Source organism: Conger conger, chromosome 1 (genome assembly GCF_963514075.1).
Source record: "Conger conger chromosome 1, fConCon1.1, whole genome shotgun sequence".
NCBI classification, from domain to species: Eukaryota; Metazoa; Chordata; class Actinopteri; order Anguilliformes; family Congridae; genus Conger; species Conger conger.
The window spans coordinates 25,353,118-25,378,431 of NC_083760.1; the positions used below are offsets into that span (position 1 = coordinate 25,353,118).

Genomic DNA, 25,314 nt, shown 5'->3' on the forward strand with positions numbered 1-25,314 from the left:
AGAAACAATTCTGTGTGTTGTCTGTCTTCCCTTCTGTGTGATACTCATTGGAGCAGAAGGTCTGACAGAAACTGACAAAAGCCTCCCCTCTCTGTACCTCCCTCCCCCTCTCAACAGCTGCATGATCTCCTGCTTTCTTAATCGCTCGTGATAGTCTTTAAAAAACAATTGCATAATTACTCTCTCCCATATCAGATTAGAAGTTCTCGTTAGAAGCTCATTAAGCCACTTCCTTCAGTGGAGCCACAGAGACAAATGAGCATATATTGAGAGAGTCTCTCTCAGCAGCCAAAGCCTCCATATCCCATCAAGCCTTTCTGGTAACCTGAGAGACTCCATGTCACACCAAATCCTCCCATTAACCATGGAGCCTCCATTGACCCAACAAACCCTCGCAGAAACCAGGGAACCACTAGATGCCCACAAGAAATTATGTCTTCTATATCTCTTTACACCCTCCTGGAGACCAGGATCTGCTATATCCCATCATACCCTCCTAGAAACCAAGAGTCTCCATGGCTGTGTCCAAAATAGCATACTAGCATACTACTTGTACTAAATTTCAGGCTGATTTTCATTGAAACGTAGCATAAGTATGCTAATCATGCCATTTCAGACGAAGCCTATGTCACATCAGAACCTTTGAGAAACCTTGAGCTTCCTTATCCTATCAAACTGTCCGAGTAACCCAAAGACTCCATATCCCATCAAACCCAGCTTGTAATCTAGAATGTCTATATCCCATCAAACCATCCCAGTAACCTGTGAGCCTCCATATCCCATCAAACCATCCCAGTAACCGGTGAGAGCCTCTATATCCCATCAAATCTTCCTTGTAACCTAGAAAACCTCTTTATCCTATCACACCTTCCCTGTGGCCTCTTGCAGTTAAAGCGCACATTCTGTAAGTGAGAAGCAATTCTTGGATTCTGTAATCTTCTAGCATTTTCCACTTGCAGGGTTAATTCCAGCTCCCTGTTTTAGTATAAATTTACCATGACCGCTACTGAGGCGGGAAGGGAAGCAGGCTAGGGGAATTTTACAGACATACAGCACATCAGAGGAAGACCTTATCTGTGCAAAGAACAGGCATCAAGCGACCGCCCTCAGTGGCAAGTTGTCTGGGGCGCATTTTTCACGATTATCATTTCCGTGTATCCGAGACCTTCATGAATCAGTCGTTGGGTGGTAGCGGCCTTGAGGAAACGCTTTCAAAACTATCGTATTTTTGTTGTTTCCGGAGAGCCGCTCTTCTTTTCCCTTTCCTTTTTCCCCCCATCCTTTTGTTTTTCTAAACAATGATTACTATCACGACAACAGCCCGAACCTGGAGCATGTACCGAATCAAGGCAGCCGGAGAAAGCACTGCATTGCGCATCAATTATTTAGGCTTATTTTGCTTTGTACAAACAAGCTCTCTGGCAGGGAGAGGGGGCTCCGTGCAGCCAATTACTTCAAGGTGTTTAGTTCATTTATTATTGAAGGCGTAAATCTTGTACAGGTTGTTGGCAGCCGACCCCGCGAGGAGTCTATTGTTGCTGGCTTTGATCACGCCCGGCTGACTGGTGCGGGCCGCCCTCACCCGCCGTGGCGGACCGGGGCGGAGGGAAGCATCGCGGAGGGGAAGGGGGTGGAAGAGGCCGCGGCCACTCCACAGGGCCACTCCAGGTTAAAGAGATCGGCAGATCATTAGTCCACGAGAGAAGCAAACAAGCGTCTCCCGGTGCTCGCCCTCCGCCCGCCCTCCTCGTCATGCCCTCGACAGTGGGCTGCCATGACGACATCTACCTCCCGACCCCCCCCCCCCCCCCCCCTCCTGCATGCTGTTTGTTTTCTGCAGTGGACACTGTTCGGCTGCTGTGTGGAGGGAGGTGCTGACCCCCTTGGCCTGCTGGAACGCCGGTTGGCTGCGGGGTCTTCCGCTTTGCATAGAGACGCGGTTTAGATGTAACCGGTGAGCGGGGCTTGTGACCGGTTATAGGTGTCCCAGGTGAGGTGTTCGGGAACCATTGAGGGAGGACACTTAACATGAATGTCTTCTGCAAATATCCAGCCATCAATGGGTGTTTTTTACGGTAATATCTCAAATCTTGGCCCTGTAGGTTGCCCAAATGAACGTGTCTGCTAAGCAAATAAATACAATAAAGCAGTGTGGAGTGGTGGCCAGGACTACTTTGTACCTGAGGTACAAAGATAAGCTGCTGCCATTGAAACTTATGGCAGAGTAGAGTTTGGGGAATGAGAGTAAATTATCCTCAGACATCCTTGACTGCAATTAATGAATGAAGTAATGTCCAAGTACATTTTTGGACCTTACTTCAAAAGCCTGACCCAGACTGTGCTATAAGAGCCTCTGTGGATTCCTAATTTAGATGTCTTGGCTGATAGCAGTATTTTGCAAAGAACTATAAGCAGGCTTCACTCTCCCTGTGAGAAGTCACCCAAATCCATTCCTGGGAGCAGATATCATCCCTGACAAAAGGACAGCTGTTAATGTATTAATCTCCCAGTTGCCCAGAGCTGTGTGTGGTAGTGTTTCAGCTCTGCCTGTTCAGATGGAAGCTTCTGGAAGTTCCTTAGGCATCTTGACCAAGGGTCAGCAGGCCAGGTGTCAGACAGAAAGAAGGACTGCAGATGTCTGTCAGTCAGTCACATAGGCACTAAGTTCAGTCACACCCTACAAAACGGAGATTTGCTCCTGAAAATGGCGGGAAAATGATCCTAGGATCAAACAAAGAGTGAAGCTCATATTTCATGTTACTCCTCTGTAAGCAACATCATGCTCCTGAGGAAAACCAACATCCGAAAGGTGCAGGAGTGTGAGACCTGGCCATTTTCTTTTCCCTCTATCTTTACTTTAGTGCTTTTATCAGCCCTAGGAAGGTTTTTGAGTTATGGGAGTTCAAGGTCTCCCCGTCTGGTTCCCCTCGGATTTGGATTGAAGTGCTGAGTATCTCGGTTCGGAGGTGTGATTTAGGAGCAGCCCCAGAGGGGGAACATTACTTCTCTACAGGGGTTTCATGAAAGCTCTTGTAATTGTAATGTACATTATATCAGTGAACCCTTGGGCTCCTCGATAGTAGTCATCTAACCAAAAAAAGATTAGCAACTCATAAAGAAATATTCCTAATATCTGGCTTGCGCCCTCCCAGCAACTCCCACTCCCATTTTCATTCATGGCATCATTTGATTTCGCTTACAACATGCGGGGCGGTCATTTACAAATTTTACTGTTTATTTTATTCAGGCTATACTTTTCCCCTCAGTGTTGATTACACTGCAGAATATGTTAAGTAGAGGTTTTAAGAAAGCAGGGTACTTGGGTGCCATTGCAATCCAGTGAACGCTGTTCTTAGTTGCTTCGATGCAATCAAACATCAGATTTATTAACTGCTGCACAGCCAACATAAATTTCAGAAACAGGGATGGAAAGAAACAAGCCAAGTTCCTTGTAGTCATAAATGGCAAAAAAAAAGCATTTATGATGTCTGTTTTTTTAGGTTCTTGTCTAGTGACTTTTCTTGAATATTTATGATCATGTACAGTTCAGAGAGATAATCCTTGGAATCACTCAGTTACCCATAATTCTCCTCTCGCTGCTGTGGACTAATGTCGGCACGCTCGCAGATAGGAAGCTCTCTCTCTCTTAGTCGTCTGTGTTTTGGCTAGGCGGGCAGTAAAAGTGGGTAGCGAGCTGTCTTAAGAACCGGGGGAGGGTGTGGGACAAGAGATGCTGCCTCAAGTAATTGCACAGCTCCCAGGTGATGGGGGCTTATATGGCATTAACAGTGTCTATCCCCGCTCCGAGTGCGCCAAGTCCTTAACTAGGGACCGCTGCTAATTTCGGAGCTAATACTGAGCCGTTCCGCCTCGACGGCTGCAGCAGGTGCCTGGCGCTGACAGTGAGGAGAGAAAAGTGAGAAAAAATTACCATTGTACTGTAGAATTTCTGTGATTGAGCCCAGTGATTACCCTGTCGGAATGGGGCGGCGTGTGTGTGTGGGGGGGTGGTGGTGCTATGGGGGCTGACCAGAAGCCGAGGCAGAGTGAACTGAGGGACGGCACACTCCGACAGCGGTACTTGGCTCGCTGTTTCTCATTGGCTGAGATGTTTGGTCTCTGATCTTTTCATTAAGGAAGAGGAAGTGTGCGAGCGGAGCACACAGGCGTACTTTGAAGAGCGTTGTTTAGAGCGGCGCAGCGGAGAAAAGAAAGGGCCAGCTGTCAGGGTCGGAGAATGCTGAAAGTGCGTATTTATATCCCTGTGCGTTTATACGCCTAGCTTCCTAGTTTTAAGGTCACAAAATCTTTTGGTGCAGTGGCGATGTCTGAACAATATCCACTAAAGATGCTAGTATTTTAACTAATCGTCTCATTCAACCGGTCAAGTGTTGGAACATTATCACCTGACTTTACTGAAATTACTGTGGGATTGATATCACCATGTACATTTCGGACCTGCTGTTTAAAGATTTCGATTTTTGACCTTTTTTATTGGGTTGTTTAGACTGGCATGAGGAGGGTTGAAAAGGCTCCTGTGTGTGCGTGTTAATGAGAGAGGGGGTACAGTACATGTCCCGAAAGCGGCCCCGCCGTGCCGTGGGCCCCCGGCGCAGCCGAGCAGGAGATTGCGGCCGCCGTCGCACCGCGCTCATTTCCCATGGCCCATTGTCAGCAGAGGGCATTGGGTTTCTGCTTCATTAATCGCTCCCATTCACGTTATTTACCCACATTCTGCATTTAAAGTGGCCCTGCATTCACAGTGCAGACGAGCATGCGGATGCTCTTTAGCAGTCCGGGGCTAGCCGTGCTTCTGGTCAGCTCAGTTTTTGGTGTTCAGCTCGGAGAAACGCGTTTAACCCCTTATGGGTGGATGAGACCTGCACGGACGGATGCGACGTCAGTGTTGTATTTGATGACGTGACCATTTTTCAAGACACATGACCGTTAAAATGCATTGTCATTTCTAGGCCTTTCTATGGGTTTTCTTAGTCCATTGGGTTAAAACCAGAGGTCATTGCCGTGCAAGGCCCCCCCGCAGTTATCGGTGTTGCACTGGTGAATCTAAGATTCCATTGCAAAGCAAATTCAGCTCTGCTCAAGTGAAGGAAGATCGGTCAGTCAGGTGACCCAGCCATCTTGGCACCACACAGCTGCCATTCTTCTCAGAGCTCATCCATACTGTAGCTACTAGGTCTCCATAGTGTTTGGCAGCTCCTGTTCCCATTTAAAGGCATACTGTGCAGGATTTGTACCTTAAAAATATTACAAAATAGCCATGCTCATATCTATGATGTACTGACAATCTCAGGGTTCGAGCAAATTTGGTGAATCTGTGCACCTCTGCCTGTAATTCCTCGTGTAAGATGCGTTCCAGATGTTTCTGGGTGGTTTTATCTGGGGATGGGTGGGTTTGTAGCTGACTAGCTACTGCAATGGCAGTGGTGAAGACACAGAAGCAAACCAACATGACAACATGTTCAACAACCGGAGCCAATCTTGGCAACAAAAATCAAAAAGATATAAAGATATACAATTATAACGGGTATAAAAATGGAGGTAAAATATAAAAACAGGTTAGTGGGCAGGGTTGAGGACAGAGGTGGAGACTTCTTTGATTGTAAACACAGGACCAGAGCAAGGCCAAAAATCCTGCAAAGTATGCCTTTAATTTGAAACACAAAGGAAGGACAAGGCCAGGTCCCCATTGAAGCCCCCCACCAGGAGCAGTAGCAGGAGAGCAGGAGTCTGTATTTGAAAGTGCAACTTTTGATTGTTGCAGTTTAACAGGTGGGGAACTGACATTGTACCTTTGAGTGTGGTGCAAAACTTGAGTTTCCTCAATATCCTACTGTAAAAAATATATGTACATAAAAATATACCAGTTGCCAGAGGTAGGCAACAATACTATGAAAATAAAGACATTGTCATTATAGTGTGAGCTGGTCCTCCATGGTAATGAGGGAGTTGGGAGGAGCGAGCAGGAGTCTCGCTGTTGGAGGCCCTCGTTCCCTTTCCCCTGGGGAATGCAAACCCAACCGCTCACTTCCAGTGTGGTGTAGGCGGCGTGTGCAGCCTGTGAACAGGCCTGCCGCATTCCCAGTGAAAACCGTACGGGCACCGAGCTCTAAGGCTGAGGCTCCTCTGTCTGCTACAACCCTTACATCCCCACAATGCAGGGCCCTGCCAAAGCCCGTCTGGTTAATTATTAACCGCATTGTGTCTAATCTCCAGGCTTCTGAGAGGGCTAGCGGAGTGTGGCTTCTGATCGCGTCCCGTCATCCCCGGCACGTAGATTACAGTCAACAGCGTAACCGCAGCTGTCCGACGAAGCACGCGTTCCAAGACGAGAAATATATTGGAAACCAAAGAACTCTGGAAATAATTATTTCAAATTGTGGGTGCAAATGTATTCAGACACAGACTATGAAATATACGTAGTTAGACAACATAAATGAAATGTCATCGTTTGGAATAATTAGTAAGTCTTCCAACAACCAACTCTTTGTGGACTTAACAAAATAATTATACTGTTGATGGCTTTTTTACATAATCAGAAATAAATCATTGGTTTGTATTTCAGTCTCCCTTGCAGGTGATACTCCTCTTTACAACAGGAGGTTCTTGAAATATGTTTTGGCCTATGGTCCATTCCCTCGTACACCTATAGGAATTGAATTGGACATTGGACTTTTTGAATTGGGCTTCTTTTTAAGTAAACACCCAGACAAAAGCACAGGCAGTCAACGTCCCACAATCCAGCGTTAGACGTTTAAACAGGATTTCCTTTCTGCGGAATGCCATTTCACTAATGCAGGTGGTGCGACGGCGCGCTTGGTGTGTTTGCCCGTTTTTTTGGCTTTGAGGCGGCACTGCTGCCATGTAATCGCATTGCGGCGGGCTTACCTGTGCCGCCCTGAATGGGCTTATTCACGGCTAACGGGATTTGCTGCGCCACGGTGAGCCATTGAGCCACGCCGGCACCGTCACTCCAAAGCGGGCTCTTAATTACACGCTGACAAGAGATCACCACCGACACCCCTTCATCCCATGGTGCATCTGAGGAGGGCCACCCAGCGGTGCTGCTCTACCGTCGCCCCCACCCCCACACCCCCACCCCCAAATCCCACATCACAGGAATCTCTAACGTAGTCCTCACCAGTGAGCCGTGTCATTTTAGTCACACTAGCCGCTGAAGGGGAAATGAATGTACAGTATCTATGCATACATTAGGTTATGTACGAGACTATTCGGTTAAGGAGGCCACTAGTATTTTTCCACTCCCATGTCTATTTAAATTGGCCCATGTCCCTACCCATAGAAGTAAAATATCAAATGAATTCTAATTGAAATTAAATAAGTAATTGGTCTTAAGTTGATAAGCCCATGCTCTTCATCTAATTTGTTTGTGAATAAAACCTGTCCCAAACCTGTCCCAAACATGTTAGAAGCAGCCAAAAAACAATATATTGTTGGTCCAAAAAACGATATCTTGCAGGCCTGTATATGGCTAGCTATGAAAATGTAGATATGGATGCTATATGTCTTTCCTTGGGGGTGTGTCTCAGTTGGGAGTTAAGACAAAACACCCAAGAGAAACTTTTCACAAACAAAAGCCTTTCTGAACTCCCCATGTTTGGTCTGCTCTGTGCCACAGCTGCTTTCAGGTGCAGCAGTCCGCTCCCAACGCTCGGGGGGTTCCCACGGAAACATCCTTTGCTGTTCCATTCACCCAAGGGGGCCAGACGGCCCATGGGCACGCCGCTTTGAGCCGGCGTCCATTTTGAAAGTGTTCCGCTGGCAGTCAGCTGGAATGAGGTGGGGTGTTGGTGTAGGCTGATGGAGATTGAAGAGGTTTTTGTTGGGGGGAGCAAGGGTGTTTTTCACCGGGAATCTTCTAGACTTATAATATTTTGACTCTTGTATCCCCTCCACCGCTTAAGCACCCAGGAAGCTGGAGTTTCCACAAGGGGACAAGGACATGATAAATGATATCTTATAAACATTATTGTTGTCATTTATTTACCTCGAAAGACTGCATGTTTAAAAAATGCATCTGACTAGTCATTGCTCCTTTTCACTGTGAAATATGAAAAACTTAAACATGCACCGCTGTACACAGAACTGCCTTCTATTTTGCTTTGGAAAACAGGGCATTTAGCTAGTGCTGTAATATACAGGGAGCACAAAACAATGCATCTTAGGGTAATAATGGCTATGCATTGTGCTGCTTAAGTAGGTTAAGTAGGCACAATTGTATGATACTATCCAATAAGTCTGCAATGTAAGTGTAATTTATTGAGTTCAGATGCACTCATATATTGCAGTTATTTCATAAACAACAAACGGGTTATCTTTTTCTCAATCCACTTATTGGTGATTCTATTCCCTCAACTTGAATTGACCAGGAGTAAAATATAACTAAACTGCTGATTGCTTGGCAGCGATGTTATAATGGACTATGTGTTTTAAAATCTGTCAATATTTAATCTGTGCACTACTTCAAATTATATGAAAGTTGCAACGCAGACGATGTTCACCACTTAAGATTAATTTGTCCACATGGTCCTAAAAACCAAAAAAATGAGTGTTGTAGCGAGATTCATTTCAGACCATAAGTCCAAAACAAATGCACTTAGCAGTTCAGTCTGGTGTGTAAAAATTGAACCAAATGAGAATTACTCAGGAAAAAAAAGTAGAATTGGTTCTTTTTCCTTTTTCTGTAAATTACTTTAGCGGGGTCTGTTTACTTGAGGAATTTTTGATGTTATGAAGAATCCTGTTCATTTTAGTATTCAGCACAAGACAAAACAGTGCTGTTTGCAATACAACTGTTTTCTGAACAACATTGTCAAATTTGCTACATCCCAATTAGTTGTTAGCCATCTAATTTATAATTCGCTTCAGATTCTACAGTCTGGGTGTTACTGCCCAGATCACTTGGGGATCTTGATATTGTGAGATTGGCAAGTGACTAATGAGAAAGACTTTGAATATTTTCAGTTGACGTGACTGAATTGTGATCAATAAGAGTGCATGTTTTTCTAGAAAAACATAAAAATTAATTCTGTGCTGTATTCTAAATAGTACATTTACAATTACAATTTAAATATTGAACTGTGAAACTGTACTGTAGACTGAATCAAACGCATAAATTGTTATGCAGATGCCACACTATTTTGAAGTTTTGTGGCTGCAGTCTCTCTATTGAGTTAGTCGTGAAAGTAGTGTATTGTGTATAAGTGAGAGAAAGAGAGACAATTGTTAAAATAGTGTGTTGTGTATAATTTGTGATTTGTGTGTGTGTGAGATACAGAGATAGAGATAGAGAGACAGAGAGATAGACAGAGAGAGAGTGAGGGACAGAAAGAGACAGTTAGAGGTAGATAGAGAGACAGAGAGATAGAGACAGAGAGAGACAGAGAAAGACAGAGATAGAGGGAGAGAGAGTGAGGGAGAGAGAGAGAGAGCCAGTGAGAGAGAGAGGGAGAGAGAAGGAGATAGAGAGGGAGAGAGAGAGGGAGACTCATCAGAACGCCACGCACAGCGGCGACATCCGCCCTACTTGGCGGGGGACTAGCGGTAACCTTGTGCACCGGTAAGCGGCCGCTCTGTGTGACAGAGAGGAGAGGGGTGCCCCTCAGCTAACCTGTGGCCTTAATACACGCAGCCCGAGCGGGACACCCCAATGTGGCACAGCCACCCCACTGTTATTTACCCCTCCGCCGTGCCGCCCCAAGCCGGATCAGAGGCTCCCTCAACCCCTGATAGGATTCGCCTGCTGGATCTCCACATGGCTGCGGGCGAACGTGGCCAGAGTGCTTAACCTTAAAATTAGCATGCGCTCATTCGAGACCTGGGCAAAGGGAGCGGGCCCTATCCCTGGATCAAATGTGCAATGCTGGCCGCACTGAAATTCCAGTGCTGTATATATTTTTTTCCTGGTCATAGCGTTTCACTGCTTATTTTTGCAGCACGAAATGAATAAAATGGAGGTCAGCCTGTGATGTGGTGTCACTTGTTTAGCGTGCCGTGTTTTTTTTTTTTGGCAGCGTTGTCAGGGCGGCCCTCTCTCCTTCTTTCAGTCCTTCTCAACATGGGGTGGCCTCCCCCCCCGGCCTGTTTGCAGCATAAAAGGTTGACAGCTTTAGTGTTCTCACTGGCTCATCCAAACCGATTCCCCTGCCCGTTTCATCATATGCCTGTGCGCTCAGTCGTTTCTCTATGTATATCCAACAAGATGATGATTCACACTGTAGTGATGAAGTGGCACGGGCAGGCGGCGGTCATTCCGGAAGATTTGCAATCGTGACGGCACAGGGATGAAGTCAGTCCTTGAGGCTCATTGCATGCTCAGTGTCCATTTTGTATCAGACCGCATTTGCATGTAGTGAGAAAGTCAGGCTAGTTGGCTTCAAATCCAATTACAGAAAAGGAAGCTTGAGAGAGAGGCTCAGAGGATCACGCGCCCTTCAGCTGGCAAAGTGTAAGACTTTAGTAAACAATAAAACACGTTTTTATGATTATGGCGTTCCAGCAATCTGTCCACGCCATTGAAGTTGCTCATAATGAAGAAGCCTGTACCTCTGTGTGAAACGATAATCCGGCATTTTGAGGTGTGCTTTGTAGGTCTTCGCTTGCAGATGGAAGTTTAGTCGTTTTTGTATCGGCGGAACGCTTGAAGCCGGAATCGCGAAATTGTTTAATCTTTTCCGTGTGAAGAAAAGAAGGGGCGCACGCACAAAGCACGTCAATACATTTTTCCACGGCCGTCCCGCCAAATTAGCGGCCCGGCCCTCAAAGACGCGGCGTCGAGCTAAAGCCAACTCCAAACGGAGGGGCGAGCGTGGTAAGGGTCCCGAAGATCAGCTTGAAAGAGTTAGCTCTTTGCACTGGAAGCGAGCGGGTTTTTTGTGTGTAGGCAGGATAACAAAAACCTCAGCGGCTGCTGCCGCTGCGAAAAACGACGCGAGCGTGGCAGCTTTTCAACTCCAGAACTCTCCGTCTGCCGAGCGCCCTCCCAGAGCCACGTCGTGTTCCTTTTCCTTTTTTTTTTTTTTGATAGCCATTAAAAGATATTATTTTGATCAAAGCTCCCTCAAAAGATTTTGATGTTTAAATGTACTCGCAGAGAAACGGCTAATGGTTGCGGCAGGGGGGGTCGGGCTCTCAGAAGAAAGAAAAGAGAGCTGTGCGTGTGCGTGTGCGGCCAGCGCGAACGCGTGAGAGAGGCCGCCGCGTGTGTGTGTGCGTGTGTGCGTGCATGTGTGTGTGAACACACACATGACTCCTCGCTCTTCAGAGCGTGCGAATTAAAGGATAAGCTCCGGTCCCCCAGTGTGAGGCGCTGTGTTGTGTTTTTCCTCAAGCCCCCCTCTCATTCACAAGGCCCGGAAGAAAAGGGAAATAAATTCATCAAACCGCCCTCGTCCGGGCAGCGTGGCACCTCAGGACCGTGCGTCTTCCCCCCCCCCCCCCCCTCCTCCACAGCCCCGGCCAGTCAGACGACGGCCGAGGGGGCGGTATGACGTCAGACGGGGCATCGGTCGCCTGCGAAAGGGGCTTTATTAGCCGCCACGGGGGCCTAATCCTGCATAATTGTTCGTATTTTCCCCCCCAAATTGCCCGCGTCGCCGTACTGGTAATTGTCGCGGACGTTAAAAAAAGGGCCTCGATGAATGCGGCCTCCCCCTCGGCCCGCCCGCTTGCGCGGCATTATACCTCCATTGTGTTCCTTCCGCTCTTTTATTCCTCCGGCTTCGGCTCTTTCACCGCGGCCTTCAATACCACAGCGAGAGGTAGAACAACAACACGGGTTGTTTTGAAAAACACTAAGTTGTATATTCTCGTTTTAGGTTTTTTTTTTTTGTTTCTTTTTCCTCTTTCCTACTCAGACGGGCTCTTTTATCGCGCTCCTGTACAGCGAGCTCCCCGCTTTGATGTCGGTAATTGTCTTGATGCGACCTTATAGCACTTTGTAAAGAAAGCAGTAAATAAGGAGCGGGTACTCCGATCCGGCCCTCCCTCCCTCAAAACGTTCCAGCGCGCACACTCCTACGTTCTCACCCACTACTGAATAGTCACTCCGTGCCAGTTATTTCCTCTTTGAAAAAGTACAATAAAAGTACAAAATAACAGGGTTGAATCCCCCTGCTGTATGGTGGACTTTAAAGTTAAAAGGAGCCTGTTCAATCCAGGTTCACTTGGTGCCTGGTTTGAACAGTTTTGTTGCAGGGCGAGTGGGCCAGGCAGTCATTGTGTTTGTGCTACCGTGTCTGTCCTCGCTATACAATTTGTGACAGCCACAGTACTTGCAACAATCAATCATACTGGTAAGGGTAATGTTAGCTATATGCAGGCTCTTCAATTTTGACAGCTCTGCGTACTCCGCACACAGCGCTACCAAATCTCACAAGCTAAATTCCTCAAAGATCAGCGCTCAAAAGCACTCGCCTAATTTCCGGAATCCTTTAAGGATATCTCCCCTGTCTGTCCTACGGAATTCCCGGCCGGCTGGGAAAGACGGATTGATGAAAAACTGCTGGCGTAAAAGGTTATCCAAGAACGTTTGTCCCCATCACAAAGAGCCGTGCACTGTTTGGTCAAGTGTAACTTTGATGGTATCACATTTTGCTGTTTGCATTTACACAACTTTAGGGAATGCTCTTTTGTGTACTGTTGGGCTTGAAGCGCACTTGAAATGCTGAATATTCATCACCAGGTGCTGTCAAGCTTGCACAGTTGAGGGTCTACGTACTCGAGTTTCGTACTTTAGCCATGAACTCGAGTAGGATGCTATGCTAAAGGGGATTGGGTGAGAATGCATTGTGCTCTCCCACACACAGTCACCTGCAGTTGTCTCTCAGGGTTCTGAAGTCACCAGGGAGACTGGGAGAAAAGGTAGCAGTAATGGCTATAATGGATTATGATACAGGAGCTGCTTCAAAATATCAAAACATGGTGAGGTTTTCATACATTTCTTTCACTCGCTTCCAGGTTTATTCATCTTTATTTTATTCTCTGATTTATTATTTATTTATTACCATTTAGAAAAATATAAATGTATGGTTGGTCAAAGATGGCTCTAAGGCTCATACAAGGCATCACCATACACTAGGTTAATGTATCTACGTAATGGTGTACTCAGAATCAGGTTGTGTAGAAAAAAAATATCTACGTGCCTGAGAATTTTATTTTCGGAAGGTTCGCACTGGGTCAAAGAATTACTGCAATTTGGTTCCAAGTCTTCCCATCAACAACAAATAGGACATGCTTGCAAAATTGCTCTGTTGGGCAGGACTTGCAGTACTGCAGCACTCCAGGCTTTTTCCAACTCTGGGCCAAACAACACAGGCCTTGACACTTTCCCTAAATCCCAGAGCTGCTCAGCTGATGTTTTGTATTAAAATGACAGAACTGTATTTTCATAAACATTATTTTCTGGAAGGACACGGCACGGCCAAGTTGGTGAGAAATTGAATCATGTTGCCAAGGAGATAGCATTTACTATAATGAAGAGTAAATCCTAGAAAATGGCCTCCCTTTTTACGGCAGCTAGAAGAGCCACAAAAGCGATTGATTGGTCTTGGCATTTAGTCCTCTATCAGCTGTATCGTCCATTGCTTCAGGAGGGAGGACACTAATCTAAAGTGACATTTCTCTTCTGGCTGCCTTTTCTAGCCTGATGAAAGCAATTACTGCAATCCTAAATGATCATTTGCAGAAGTTTCAGCAAGTTTAATTGATATTTTTATTGTTGTCCCCCCCCCCCCCCCGCCCCACCAAAGTTGAATGGTAGAGTGATTAGTTGATCTGGTAAATAGTCCTAGACAACAAACGAGGTGAGGGTATGCCTGGAAGGTTATGTTTCCATTAACGGTACTTGCAAATAACTTGCCGTGGGGGCATTCTTTTCTTCTGTTCCGGGGGGAGGGATGCTTTCTGGCTCTGCATAGGGGAGCCTTCGGTGAATCCCCCCGCTTACCCGCTACGCGAGTTTGGCGGGAAGCGGCGACATCTGTGCCGCACTTGCGCTACTTTAGATTCATGAAGACCGTAGCAGTGGGAAATTGAAAGCAGACTTTTAAAAAAATAAAAGTTATTTCAGTAGGAACCTTTTTCTTTTTTCAGTTAAATTTAAACGGGTCAAGACTGCATGCCAGTTTACAGTAGGTTTAGGTTCAGATTTCTTAATAATTTTTGGAAGAGTGCCTCTAAAATTGATCTTTAGATTACGCTGCGGTGCAGGCTTGGTGTTTGCTGCTGGTGCGTGTTTCTCCTATCTGCGCTGTGATCTCTCGCGGCCCTGTTCTTGTAACTATACAAAATGCATGCAGGGGGCATAGTTATAGTCCCTTCCCCCTGATGCGAGTGGAAGACCAGGAAATGAGAGACAATAGCAATTTATTCCCCCCACAATGATTGCAATCAGAGGCCCCTAAGATCCCTGATTTTCCCGCTGGCGCCTTCTGTGTGGCCAATAATCACTCTTTTCCCAAGTAAATATTTAACAGTTTTTCTTGGTGTCGTTGTTGCGGCCATTTTGAGTATGCGCTTACGCAATTTTAAATTTGCGGGGCGTCATTTGTAAACCTTGTGCAACCGCCACGTGCTTTATTAGTTCAAATTAATGTTGAAATCCGGACAGGGAGCCCTTTCCTTCGCACCAATCAGGAGGGAGGGATGACTGCGTGAGGCACGTGCGTGAGCTTGACCCGGGAGCGAGATCGCGTCTGCGAAACACGACGCCCTCATCCTTTCTCTTGATAGGTGCTTAAAAACCCATTGAGGGGCCAGGTTAACTTTCACCTTCATTTTTTGTAGAAAAAAAAAAAGAGGACAACGGCGTGTATTTGACTCCGGCAGAACGTGATAAATACGTGCTCTGGTACGAAGGTCACACAACCCCGGAGCATCAAGAAATATTTGGCAGGCCGACATAATGCTTTCCAAGTTTGCGGAACAAATGAAATTCCGCCGGTGTGTCGCAGTTTGCCTCCAAACAACCATTACAACTAGCTTTATATATTGTCTGGGCAGCAGACCATCAAATGGTACGTTTCTTCTGCGGCGGAGAGGCAGGGATGATCGAGAGTAGCAATCTGCCTCTTGGATGTAAGGGCAGAGTGTGCATCTATATTTGGTAGTGAAATTATCCTATTATACTCTTGATGCTTACAAAAGCTAACATAAATTGATTATGACAACTATGAGCATTGCATTAGCGAGGCAGAAAGATTCTTTGGCCGCCCTGCGAAGGTCCCGGCAGAGATCCCGAGAATATTTGCAAGCACTGCGAATTTGCCGAACGGCGTAGGTGAGCTGGAGGGTGTCACGGTCGTTCTCGAGAAGCGGGAAGCCGCGTCCGCATGCACAATCCAAGAACCCCACATGTTCTCCCCCACCTGGAGAAAGTGTGTTTCTGTGTTGTTCCGGATTTGGCTTTCATTCTTTAGTTTTTTTCTCGTTTTTTTGTTTTTTTAAGCTGAAGTTCCGGTAAAATTAATGGTTTGGGGATTGTCTCCTTTCCCAGTCGTTAGTCATCTCCTTGGAAATGTTTTCCAACCCCGAGCTTTCTAACCCCCTCTAACCAATTTTGCATTTGTGGTGCTAAAAAATTAATGTAAGTGTTGGCCAGTAGGGAAGCGAAGCTTCTTGGGTGATTTATTGCCAACTTAATCCAATATGGCTGGAGATGATGAACGCAATGGATGGCCAGAGTTGCCTTTTGGAAGTGCGCAAGTCGCTGCAGCAGGTTGTTTGATATTAAATAACACGCAGCCAGAGATGGGCAGCTTAGAATGGAGCGTTTCATCTTTATAAACAATCATATGTCCAGCTCACCTTTGTGGAAAACATTAACAGGGCTGGGATGTTTACTTGCTAACATGCAGCAATGTTATAAGAATGATTTGTGTTACTGTAGGTGGGAATATGCTTATAATGTAGCAGCACTGCAATTTAAAAATGCACGTACCTGTACAGTTTACAGACTTTGAAGCTGTACCAGAAATAAATAAAGTTGCAATTACCTGACCCTCCACCCCAAAAAAAGCATTTTGTGCCATACAAATAAAACAACAATAAAATCATACGTACATTATTCTATAGCATTCCCAGATTCATACAGATCCGTTCTATAAAATATAATGTGCAATCCATGAGCTACAGTAACATATTTTCTGAATATATGACATTCAGAGTTGTAAAATTACAGTTTTTCTGATTCAGATTTTATCTTGTTACAGTGCTGCAATATCTTTATGAGGTACTCAAAAATGTAGTCACACCATGCATATAGGAGCTCATGAACTTAACAGATTTCTGTGACAAAATAGTAATTATTTTGATGATTTGCATTGTAATTACAGGTGCATTTTTTTCTAATAACTGATTAAATATCCAGAGTTGTCTATCTTGAAATTCAGAAAGAGCAAATAGTATTATTTTGTGGTCTGTGTCGCTGTGTGTAATACAAACTGTTAATATAAATGGGACTACAGGTCCCTTTCAGCAACACACTTACTGTGTGTCTTTTTCAGGCAGCATTGAGGGCAATGAACTGCATTGAATGTTAGGCTAGTTTTGCAAATACAGTTTTTCAGCAATGCCCATGGGAAATTCTCCAATTAATGAACACTCCAATTAGAAGATAATTTCAAGCGCTCCTTGATTTTATTGATTAATTGTAATCAATTACATAGACCAGTTAGGATATATAAGATCAGGTTCTTTCATTGTATAATCAGCCTTTGAACTGTGTAGATCCATATGATTCATGTGAAAGTGTTGGTTACTATGGATGGCCTAGGCCTTACCCCCATTGTAATCAGCATCAAAGCTGATACTATTTTTCAGAACCATATCACACAAATCTATCACACATTTCTATATATTATATTTCTAATTCAGATGTCTCTAGTTGATGCAGTGATAGCTGATGATGGCATGACAATAATTAAGCGTGTAGGGTAGCTTTCTATCATATAAAAATACACTGCTCCCAATGCTAGCAATATGTATCTGTTTTATGTAGTAAAATGATTCCATCACAAGTGTAACAAATAACAAGACAGTTAGGCAGTGGAATGGTACTTGGGATGTCTTGTTTTAGGTCAAATCGTAAAACCGTTTTAACTGACTAAGACATCTACCCCCCCTTTGCAGTGTCTTATGTATTGGTGGCAATTTAAAAGTCATTCATTCAACTCCCTCTTGAGACTTTGGGCCAGACTGAATCAGAAATTCGACCCACCTTTTAAATTCTGCTAGCTGAATTAATTGTTTAGCGGTTTTCCTCTGGGATGAAGCTTAGTCACTAACAGTTGCAATGATTGCTTGGTTTGGTCATGTGACCTCTATCCTCATTACACTGGTGCAACCAAGTCTGATTGCTGATTGAGCCGGGAAGGTGTGTGCTCCATGCTGATTGGGCTAGGGGAATGTATGCTTCTTGTTGATTGGGTCAGGCTGTGGGTTTCTCTGCGATAATTAGGTAAGCTGAGTGTGTACTGATTTGTCCTGTGTCTGCATCCTGCATGCTGATTGGCCCAGATACGTTTGTTCTAATTGGTAATCAGCCCCGGTGAGTGTGTACTGCTTGGTCCATGCAAATATTTTCTAATGGGGGCCATTTTAGTTTATGGTGCATGGTCATTGGTGGAGTGAAAGTGTACTGATTGCTGTAAATGAGTGTGCTCTAATTTGATTTAAAAAGGTGTTGAGTTTGATCCGGGCAAGTATGTTCTGATTGGCTCTGACAAATGTGGTCTAATTACATTAAAAAAGGTGTTGTGTTTGATCCAGGCAAGTATGTTCTGATTGGTTCACCAGACTTGGTGGTTTCAAATACTTTACTGAGCTTGTCTGGTGTACTGGAACTCAAACTCTTCTTGGTTGGCTCAATTACACAAGGTAAGATCAGTCGAGCACAGAAAAGTATTGGGTATTTCACCCAGGTCTGTGGCCCAGATAATTATGCTGCATAGACTATGCGAGCAGGGTCTAACTCCGGCTGTGTCTCTGTTCATAGGCTCTAACCCCAGTTTTTTTCTTAGGTTGCAGGATCTAACCCCAGGTTGTGTCTCTGTTCATAGGCTCAACCCCCAGGTTTTTTCTCAGGTTGCAGGCTCTGATCCCAGGCTGTGTCTCAGGTTTCAGGATCTAACCCCAGGCTGTGTCTCAGGTTATAAGCTCTATCCCCAGACTGTGTCTCAGGTTGCAGGCTCTAAACCAGGCTGTGTCTCAGGTTGCAGGATCTAACCCCGGCTGTGTCTCAGGTTGCAGGATCTAATCCCATCTGTGTCTCATATTGCAGGATCTTACCCTGGCTGTGTCTCAGGTTATAAGCTCTAACCCCAGGCTGTGTCTCAGGTTATAAGCTCTAACCCCAGGCTGTGTCTCAGGTTGCAGGCTCTAACCCCAGATGTGTCTCAGGTTATAAACTCTAACCCCAGATGTGTCTCAGCTTATAAACTCTAACCCCGTCTGTGTCTCAGGTTGTAGGCTCTAACCCTGGCTTTGTCTCAGGTTGCTGGCTCTAACCTCAGCTGTGTCTCAGGTTATAAGATCTAACCCCAGCTGTGTCTCAGTTGCAGGAATTAACCCCGGCTGTGTCTCAGGTTGTAGGCTCTAACCCCAGCTGTGTCTCAGATTGCTGGCTGTAACCCCAGATGTGTCTCAGGTTGCAGGTGTAATAACGTAGGGGCGATTTTGCCTTTTGCAGATTTGCCTTACAAATCTTTGGCCGAGTGAGAGGCCAGGTTCAAATCCTATCTTGGAAAATCTTGAAATCAAGATAAACTTTTTCCAATTTTGTCAATTCTTCATGACCATACAAACTGATCTTCATGTATATATTCAATAAAATTTATAAAATTGTAACACTTTTCACACCGAAGCTCTTCAATCTACTTCCTGGAAAATTATTTGAATTTAGATTTTACGTCATCATGTACTTACGGGTGTGTATGTTGATCAAACCTTTATCAGTTTTCCGTTCCCTTCCAATCAGTACCATTCATGCTGCGGCACACACCCTCATTTGACGTCCCCCTCATTCCATTAGTCATATTGCCAGAAAACCCAGAAAGATCCGTTAAACACGCTTATACATCATATCGCGGTAGCTAGTGCTGCTCTAAGGTCCGTTCCAGCTGGTCTTTCACTGGTCGCTCAGGCTCTAACCTCCGGGTGTGTCTCAGGTTGCAGGCTCTGAGGAAGGAGAAGTCCCGGGACGCCGCACGCTCGCGGCGGGGGAAGGAGAACTTTGAGTTCTATGAGCTGGCCAAGATGCTGCCGCTCCCGGGCGCCATCACCAGCCAGCTGGACAAAGCCTCCATTATCCGCCTCACCATCAGCTACCTGAAGATGAGGGACTTCGCCAACCAGGGAGACCCGCCGTGGAACCTGCGCATAGAGGGCCCGCCCCCCAACACCTCCGTAAAAGGTAGGAGACCCCGCCGAACTTCTGTCCCCTTCTCCGCTACAGAGCTGGGACCAAGCTGTCATAACCTCCTGAGACCCTGCATACTCAAACGATTGGCTTTCCTGATACAGTATTTCTCTTTTTCGTAAAGGACAGTTAGTTAAAATGAAATAAAAAATATTTTTTTAAAATATTTTCACTGCGACATGTTTTTGTCATCCAAGGAACTTCTACTGTGGCAGAAAATGTAAAATACTTAAACATCTTTCTGCTGGGTCTCAGGAGGATAAGCTGGAGTGAAAAAATCCAGAGTCAGAGCTGTGTCACATGACACAACGCTGATATCTATCCAGACAATGGCTGACAATTTTTATTTCGAGATGAGCAGTGCACATATGCACCTCTGCTCGGTACAAAAACACTTCTGTAAAGGCAGTCACTGTCTTGCATTGTTTACATACCATAAGCAAACAGGAGCTGTAAACCAATGTACAGTTATTATAATAATTATATTCAACTGATTAAACTGAAAACAGGACTAGGAATGATATGATAATATCCAACATGTAGAAACACCTTGCATATTAATTTAAAATGTCTTTGAATTTTAGTTTCACCTATTTCTGTTAGATGCTAATTTTCTCATTTGCTGTTCCTGTAGATTTGACATTTCATTTAATCACTCTGGGATCCGTGTAAAAAGACCTGTAAAGTTCTTCAAATCATTTGCTGTGATCATGCAAATATAAGTATTAAATGTGCTTTCCATTAAGTTTCATTGGTAAACCATGCGAGAATCCTCTTCCTGAACAAATTTTGCGCGTTCAGTTTTGTAAATAAAAAGGAATAATTCATCGAGTTAAGAAGGAAAGTCGTTCACAAAGCCATGTCTTTTTTTCTAAGAGTATGCAGCACATGTTTTCCAGGGTAAAATCCCATTGAAAGAACATGACAAATCTAAGCAAATTGCAAGAAACGTTTTCATTTTCTGTTTACCGTTTGTTCTGTGCAGCACACAACAGGTGGCATCATTGCATCGTCTCCCTTTTGATGAGGCATATGCATTTTAATGAGGAAACGTACGTACAGAGACGGTCGCCCCGGTATGTAAGGCAATAGATTTATATTACCACTGTGTGAAGCCTTCAATCCTGCCTCGGCTAAAGCCTGTGCTCTATATTCAAATGAAGGAAATGCTAAAAGGTTATAGGACTGACTGGAACGTGCTCTGCCTCACATAACCCGTAAAGCAGACCACTTTGGTAGCGTATTTAAGCTAATCGGTATCGCATCTGAAAACGAATTGGTATCGTGTCTGAAAACTAATCGGTATCGCATTTAAGGTATCAGTATTGGTATTGGTATTGGTATGGGTATCACTATTGCATCTGCTAATGTTGATGGCCAGTGAGCAAGGTGAATCATATGACCACAGGTCAGCTTCCACAGTGATGTATCCTCACAACCAACAGTCACAGTCCCATATTCATTGGGTTGTGCCGCTGCGATAGAAGTAACACAATCTGGGGTCTTGTCCTCCGAGCCTGAGGATCCGAAGGGGTCCGTGTTTGAAGACTGAATCGGGCCAGCCAGACAGTCTGACCCTATATCGCGGGTTTGACACTGCGGTGCTGGCTGTGTGATGTTGTGCTGCATGCTAATGGCATACTGTGCTGCTTTAATGTAACATATGAAGAGGAATGTCCATATCTCCTCTGCTGTGTTTGTGAGCTCAGCTACAGTAATACTGTTTCTGATCCTCTGGAGTCCCCAGTTCATTCTGTAGGCCCATCTTGTGATCAATTTCTGAGCTCCTTTAACACATGTACTGTGTCAACACCGCCACGAAAATGTTATTGCATAAGATTTGCTGAAGAAATGATTGCACCGACTTCTGGAAAGGATTTTTACTAAATAACTGATGATTGTAACCTTTAGGGAAATCTTAGCACAGCGAAGGTTGGCAAATCCATTGCCAAACAGATCTTTGTTCAAAGCTTCAGAGCAGAAAATCTTTGTTCTTACTTCATTTTAGCAAGAAAAACAAAATCTGAGGTTAGAGCTGGTATTTTTACAGTGATAATGGCTTTACAAGGTCCCAGTCGTCTTTAAAAAAAAGCCTCTCCACACTCCAGTACAAAGTTTCGTAGCCAGGGACGAAAACGTTGGCCCTTTTCCATAATGAAAGCTCCCGATATTAACGGCGTCAGAAGCAAAAAGAATTTGACCTCCAGTTTTCAAGTGTTGATTTATTATCATAACTTGTGCCGGCGAGCCGTTCTCCTTTTGTGTCTATTGACCTTTACCGTAATTGACCCATCAACTAATTTTTTTCAGAGCGTTTTAACCAAAATTTGCTGGTCTCTGTCAGAGGCGATTCACATCTGTTGAAGGACACTGCACAAACAAGCGTGACCTTTCTCTTGTTCTGAGGCTGGCGCATGCCTCCTGACCCTCTCCGCCACCTGTGCGTTTATTATTCATGCATGCAGAACAGAACCTGGCAGCCAAAATGCCACACTTTATTAACGGCGAAAAATAGATGGTTCTGTGGAAAAAAAGAAAGAAAGGATGAAGCCTGAGGGGTCCTTGCACACTCGCGTGCGCGTGTGTGTGTGTGTGTGTTCTGACCCTGGGCGGCAACGTCGAGACGAGGCTCCACCTGTCTGTCGATTCCGTCAATCGCTTTTTACGAGGCCTACCTTCCATCTGTCCACTTTTGTCACCGAGCACAAAAGCGGCGAACCGTTAGTTTGTCCTGTACAGGAGGTTATTGTCGTCTCGCTGATTGAGGACGGTTGTCGTTTTTGTCGCGAAACCCTCTCGTGAACGAGCGTCGGCATTGTGTTAGATGGTCTGTAGCAGACATGTTGCAGGTGTCTATTTGGAGAGAGGGGGGTGCAGTGTAGCCTAACCTGTTTTGGGGGGAGGGGGGGGGGGGTGTTCCAGACAGGTAAAATGTAACATCTCGGACGCAGTCAAAGCGTCGACCTCGTCGAAGACTTTGTTCCCCTCACAAAGCTTGGTGCCCAGTAATTTTTTGGTCGCTAAATCTCACTGCATCGCGGCCTAATCCCTCTCCCGCTGTAGACCGCCACGTTGACCGGCGGCCGAGCCACGCGGAAGGATGGCGGGGCGAGCGGATTGGCCGCTGATTAAAGCGCCCTCTCTCCATGTGCCCACCATGCCACTCTCAGCGTTAATGGTAATGAGGGAATTAATAGCACCCGCTCACAACCACGAGAGGTGTTTAGGGCCCCCGGACGCCGGCGACAGAGGATGATGGCGATCTCGCCAGGGCATCGCGGGCAAAAAAAAAAAAAAAAGAAATCAACTTCCTGTATTCCTCACTCTGTAAATGGATAGTAATTTGCCCAGCTGTGAATGCGGGATGTTTCATTCCCCAGTCGTAGTGTAAGAAAAATTGAATGACAGAGAGCAAAACAGCAGTAATTATAAAACTAATTACTAAATGCTGATGATGCCCATAGGCTTTGCATAACTAAAATTAGAAAAGGAAATTGCTTTTGGCTGCATGGAGGCTGTGGGCATGTTTGTGTTATTTTCTTTATTTTTTCCAGTGCGCATCAAAGAAAGTAATTGCCATGGAAACAATTACTTGTACACCTTTTTGTCACCACAAACAGCTCCAGGACGCATTGTTGTTGAACAATGTGTTTTAATAACTGAAAACGCTGTTCTTACTTTGTTTGTTCGTGAATATATAACTGTTAAATAGAATACTGGGACAAATCTGAATAAGAACATGACTTATTGCATGAACATTGCGGGAGAAAAGTGTGCTTTTTTCCCCTCACCAGACATTTAATTTTAGAAGATTTTCTCAGGAATGTAGAATCATAGCAGTGTTGGTTTCAGTCTTAATTAAGGATCAGCCTCATATTTTACTGCTGCTGTACTTAAGACTATTCCTCTCCTGAATAGAGATGACAAAGGGCATGCTGGCATTAGCTGCATGACTTCTCTGTGTCTTCCTCATGCTCACAGTCATCTCTATCTGTGTGTGTGTGTGTGTGTGTGTGTGTGTGTGTGTGTGTGAGAGAGAGAGAGAGTCTGTGTGTGTCTCTGAGATAGAGAGAGAGAGAAAGGAGAAAGAGGCACATTGTGTGAATGTCTGTGTGTGTGTGTTGAGAGAGAGATTGTGTTTGTGTGTACTGTATGAGAGAGAGGGAGCGAGATTGTGTGTGTGTGTGTGAGAGAGAGAGAGAGAGAGAGATTGTGTGTGTGTGTGTGTGTGTGTGCGCGAGAGAGAGATAGAGAGGTAGGGAGAGAGGGAGAAATTGTGTGTGTGTGTGTGTGTGTGTGAGAGAGAGAGAGATTGTGTGAGAGAGAGAGAGAGAGAGAGAGAGAGAGTGTGTGTGTGTTTGTTTGCGTGAATGTTTTTGTTTGTGTGTATAACATATCTTTGGCTCCTCCTGGGTGCGAAATGAGGTGTTTTCTCACTGTAGACAGAGGAGAATTGGCCCCACCTTCTTTAATGATTAATTTACATTTTCCAAAACAGACAGGCTGCAAATGATGTAGAGATGGAAACATTGGCTAAATGCTCTGTTTTCTCCCATGACTTGCCTAGCATATGTAAGCACTGTACCTTGCGTTGGTGGGCCTGGTAATTAGTCCTTTTGCAAATGCAAATGGTCCAATAATGGAGAAATAAATCAGACTGACAGTTGGAATGAATATGGAGGGCCTTGTTTCTCGCTTTGTGACTGGCCGTTTAGTCAGCTGGAGCTAATATCTACACAAATTGGTACAAAGCACCAGCCTTTGCCTTGCACAGGAAGCAAGAACACTAGTCTGTCCCATTCCTGTGCTGGGCGGAGGGGGGATGGGGTGGGGGGGGGTATGTCAAGGAAATCTCAAAAAGAATGTTAGCTTACACACAGCAGACACTTTTCTGTCCACTTACAGACCTTAAAATGTCCGCCGCCAAACGAAGACGGACAATTGCATTTAAAGTGCTTATTTGCTACACAATCAGGCCAAAACTCCAGATTGGTTAGAAATAAGGGGGAATTGGGGAAGTAGCCATCGATAACGGAGAACAACTGCAAGGCATTTGGACTGTGAACACTGCCGAGCACCAGGATTCAGTGCTCCCAGTTGAAAGTTAGCGCCACGCTAAATGCTATCTGTTTGCCCAAGCCCATGTAATTGCAGGGACCCCCTCCCACCTGCACCGCAGACCCCCCTGACTGAACTGGGTTGACAGCAGGCTCGTCTCCATATGAAGTAGAGCTCTTGTGAAGTGCAATGTCTAAAAGCACAGCATGAAGCTCAAATAAAGTGAAGGACATTTACCATTACAAGTAATGTCCTTAATAATCTTGTTAGTCTAGTCTCTCTCAGTATGAGACAAATGCAGCTTTATTGGCTTATGGGCAGTAGTAAATAATTTAGTTTCCAATATTCAGGCTGCTTTGACACTAAATTAAAATGACATGAAAAGAGCTTGTTGAATAAAGAAAGTATCCAATCAAATTTAATTGGCTTGACTAAGGCAGCAGTAATATGTTTTATAATTAAACCATGTTGTCTTGGCGCTTTATAACCACGCATGAATCAAAATGTCAAAAATAATTCCTTGATATTGTGCTTTTAAAACATTACCATGCCAATAGCCTTTCGAGAAGCATATTTCCCTCTGCGCTTACAGGCTAATGCAACATGAATGCAGTCACTCCACTTTTAATTGATATCTACTAAATCTTTCAGATTTTTTTTTCCTTCCCTTTGAAATATGATTTACTCCCAGGCAAAGGTAATTTCTTATTTTTATTTTTTTTCTGACTCCAGTTGCCTCTGCCTTGGTTTGTTTGGGCGGTAGTAGAGTGGAACATTCCGGAGATGTGTATGTGTGTGCGTGT

At 44.9% G+C, this 25,314-nt stretch overlaps 1 protein-coding gene across 2 annotated transcripts in view; it reads left to right on the top strand.

Annotated features, from left to right (window-relative positions):
* Positions 1–25,314, top strand: part of LOC133130480 (neuronal PAS domain-containing protein 3) — a 314,893-nt gene that overhangs the window by 88,339 nt on the left and 201,240 nt on the right. For both annotated transcript variants that reach the window (XM_061245099.1, XM_061245107.1), the window contains exon 3: positions 19,203–19,447. In XM_061245099.1, the coding sequence (XP_061101083.1) occupies positions 19,203–19,447 (245 nt within the window). The remainder of the gene's footprint in view (positions 1–19,202; positions 19,448–25,314) is intronic.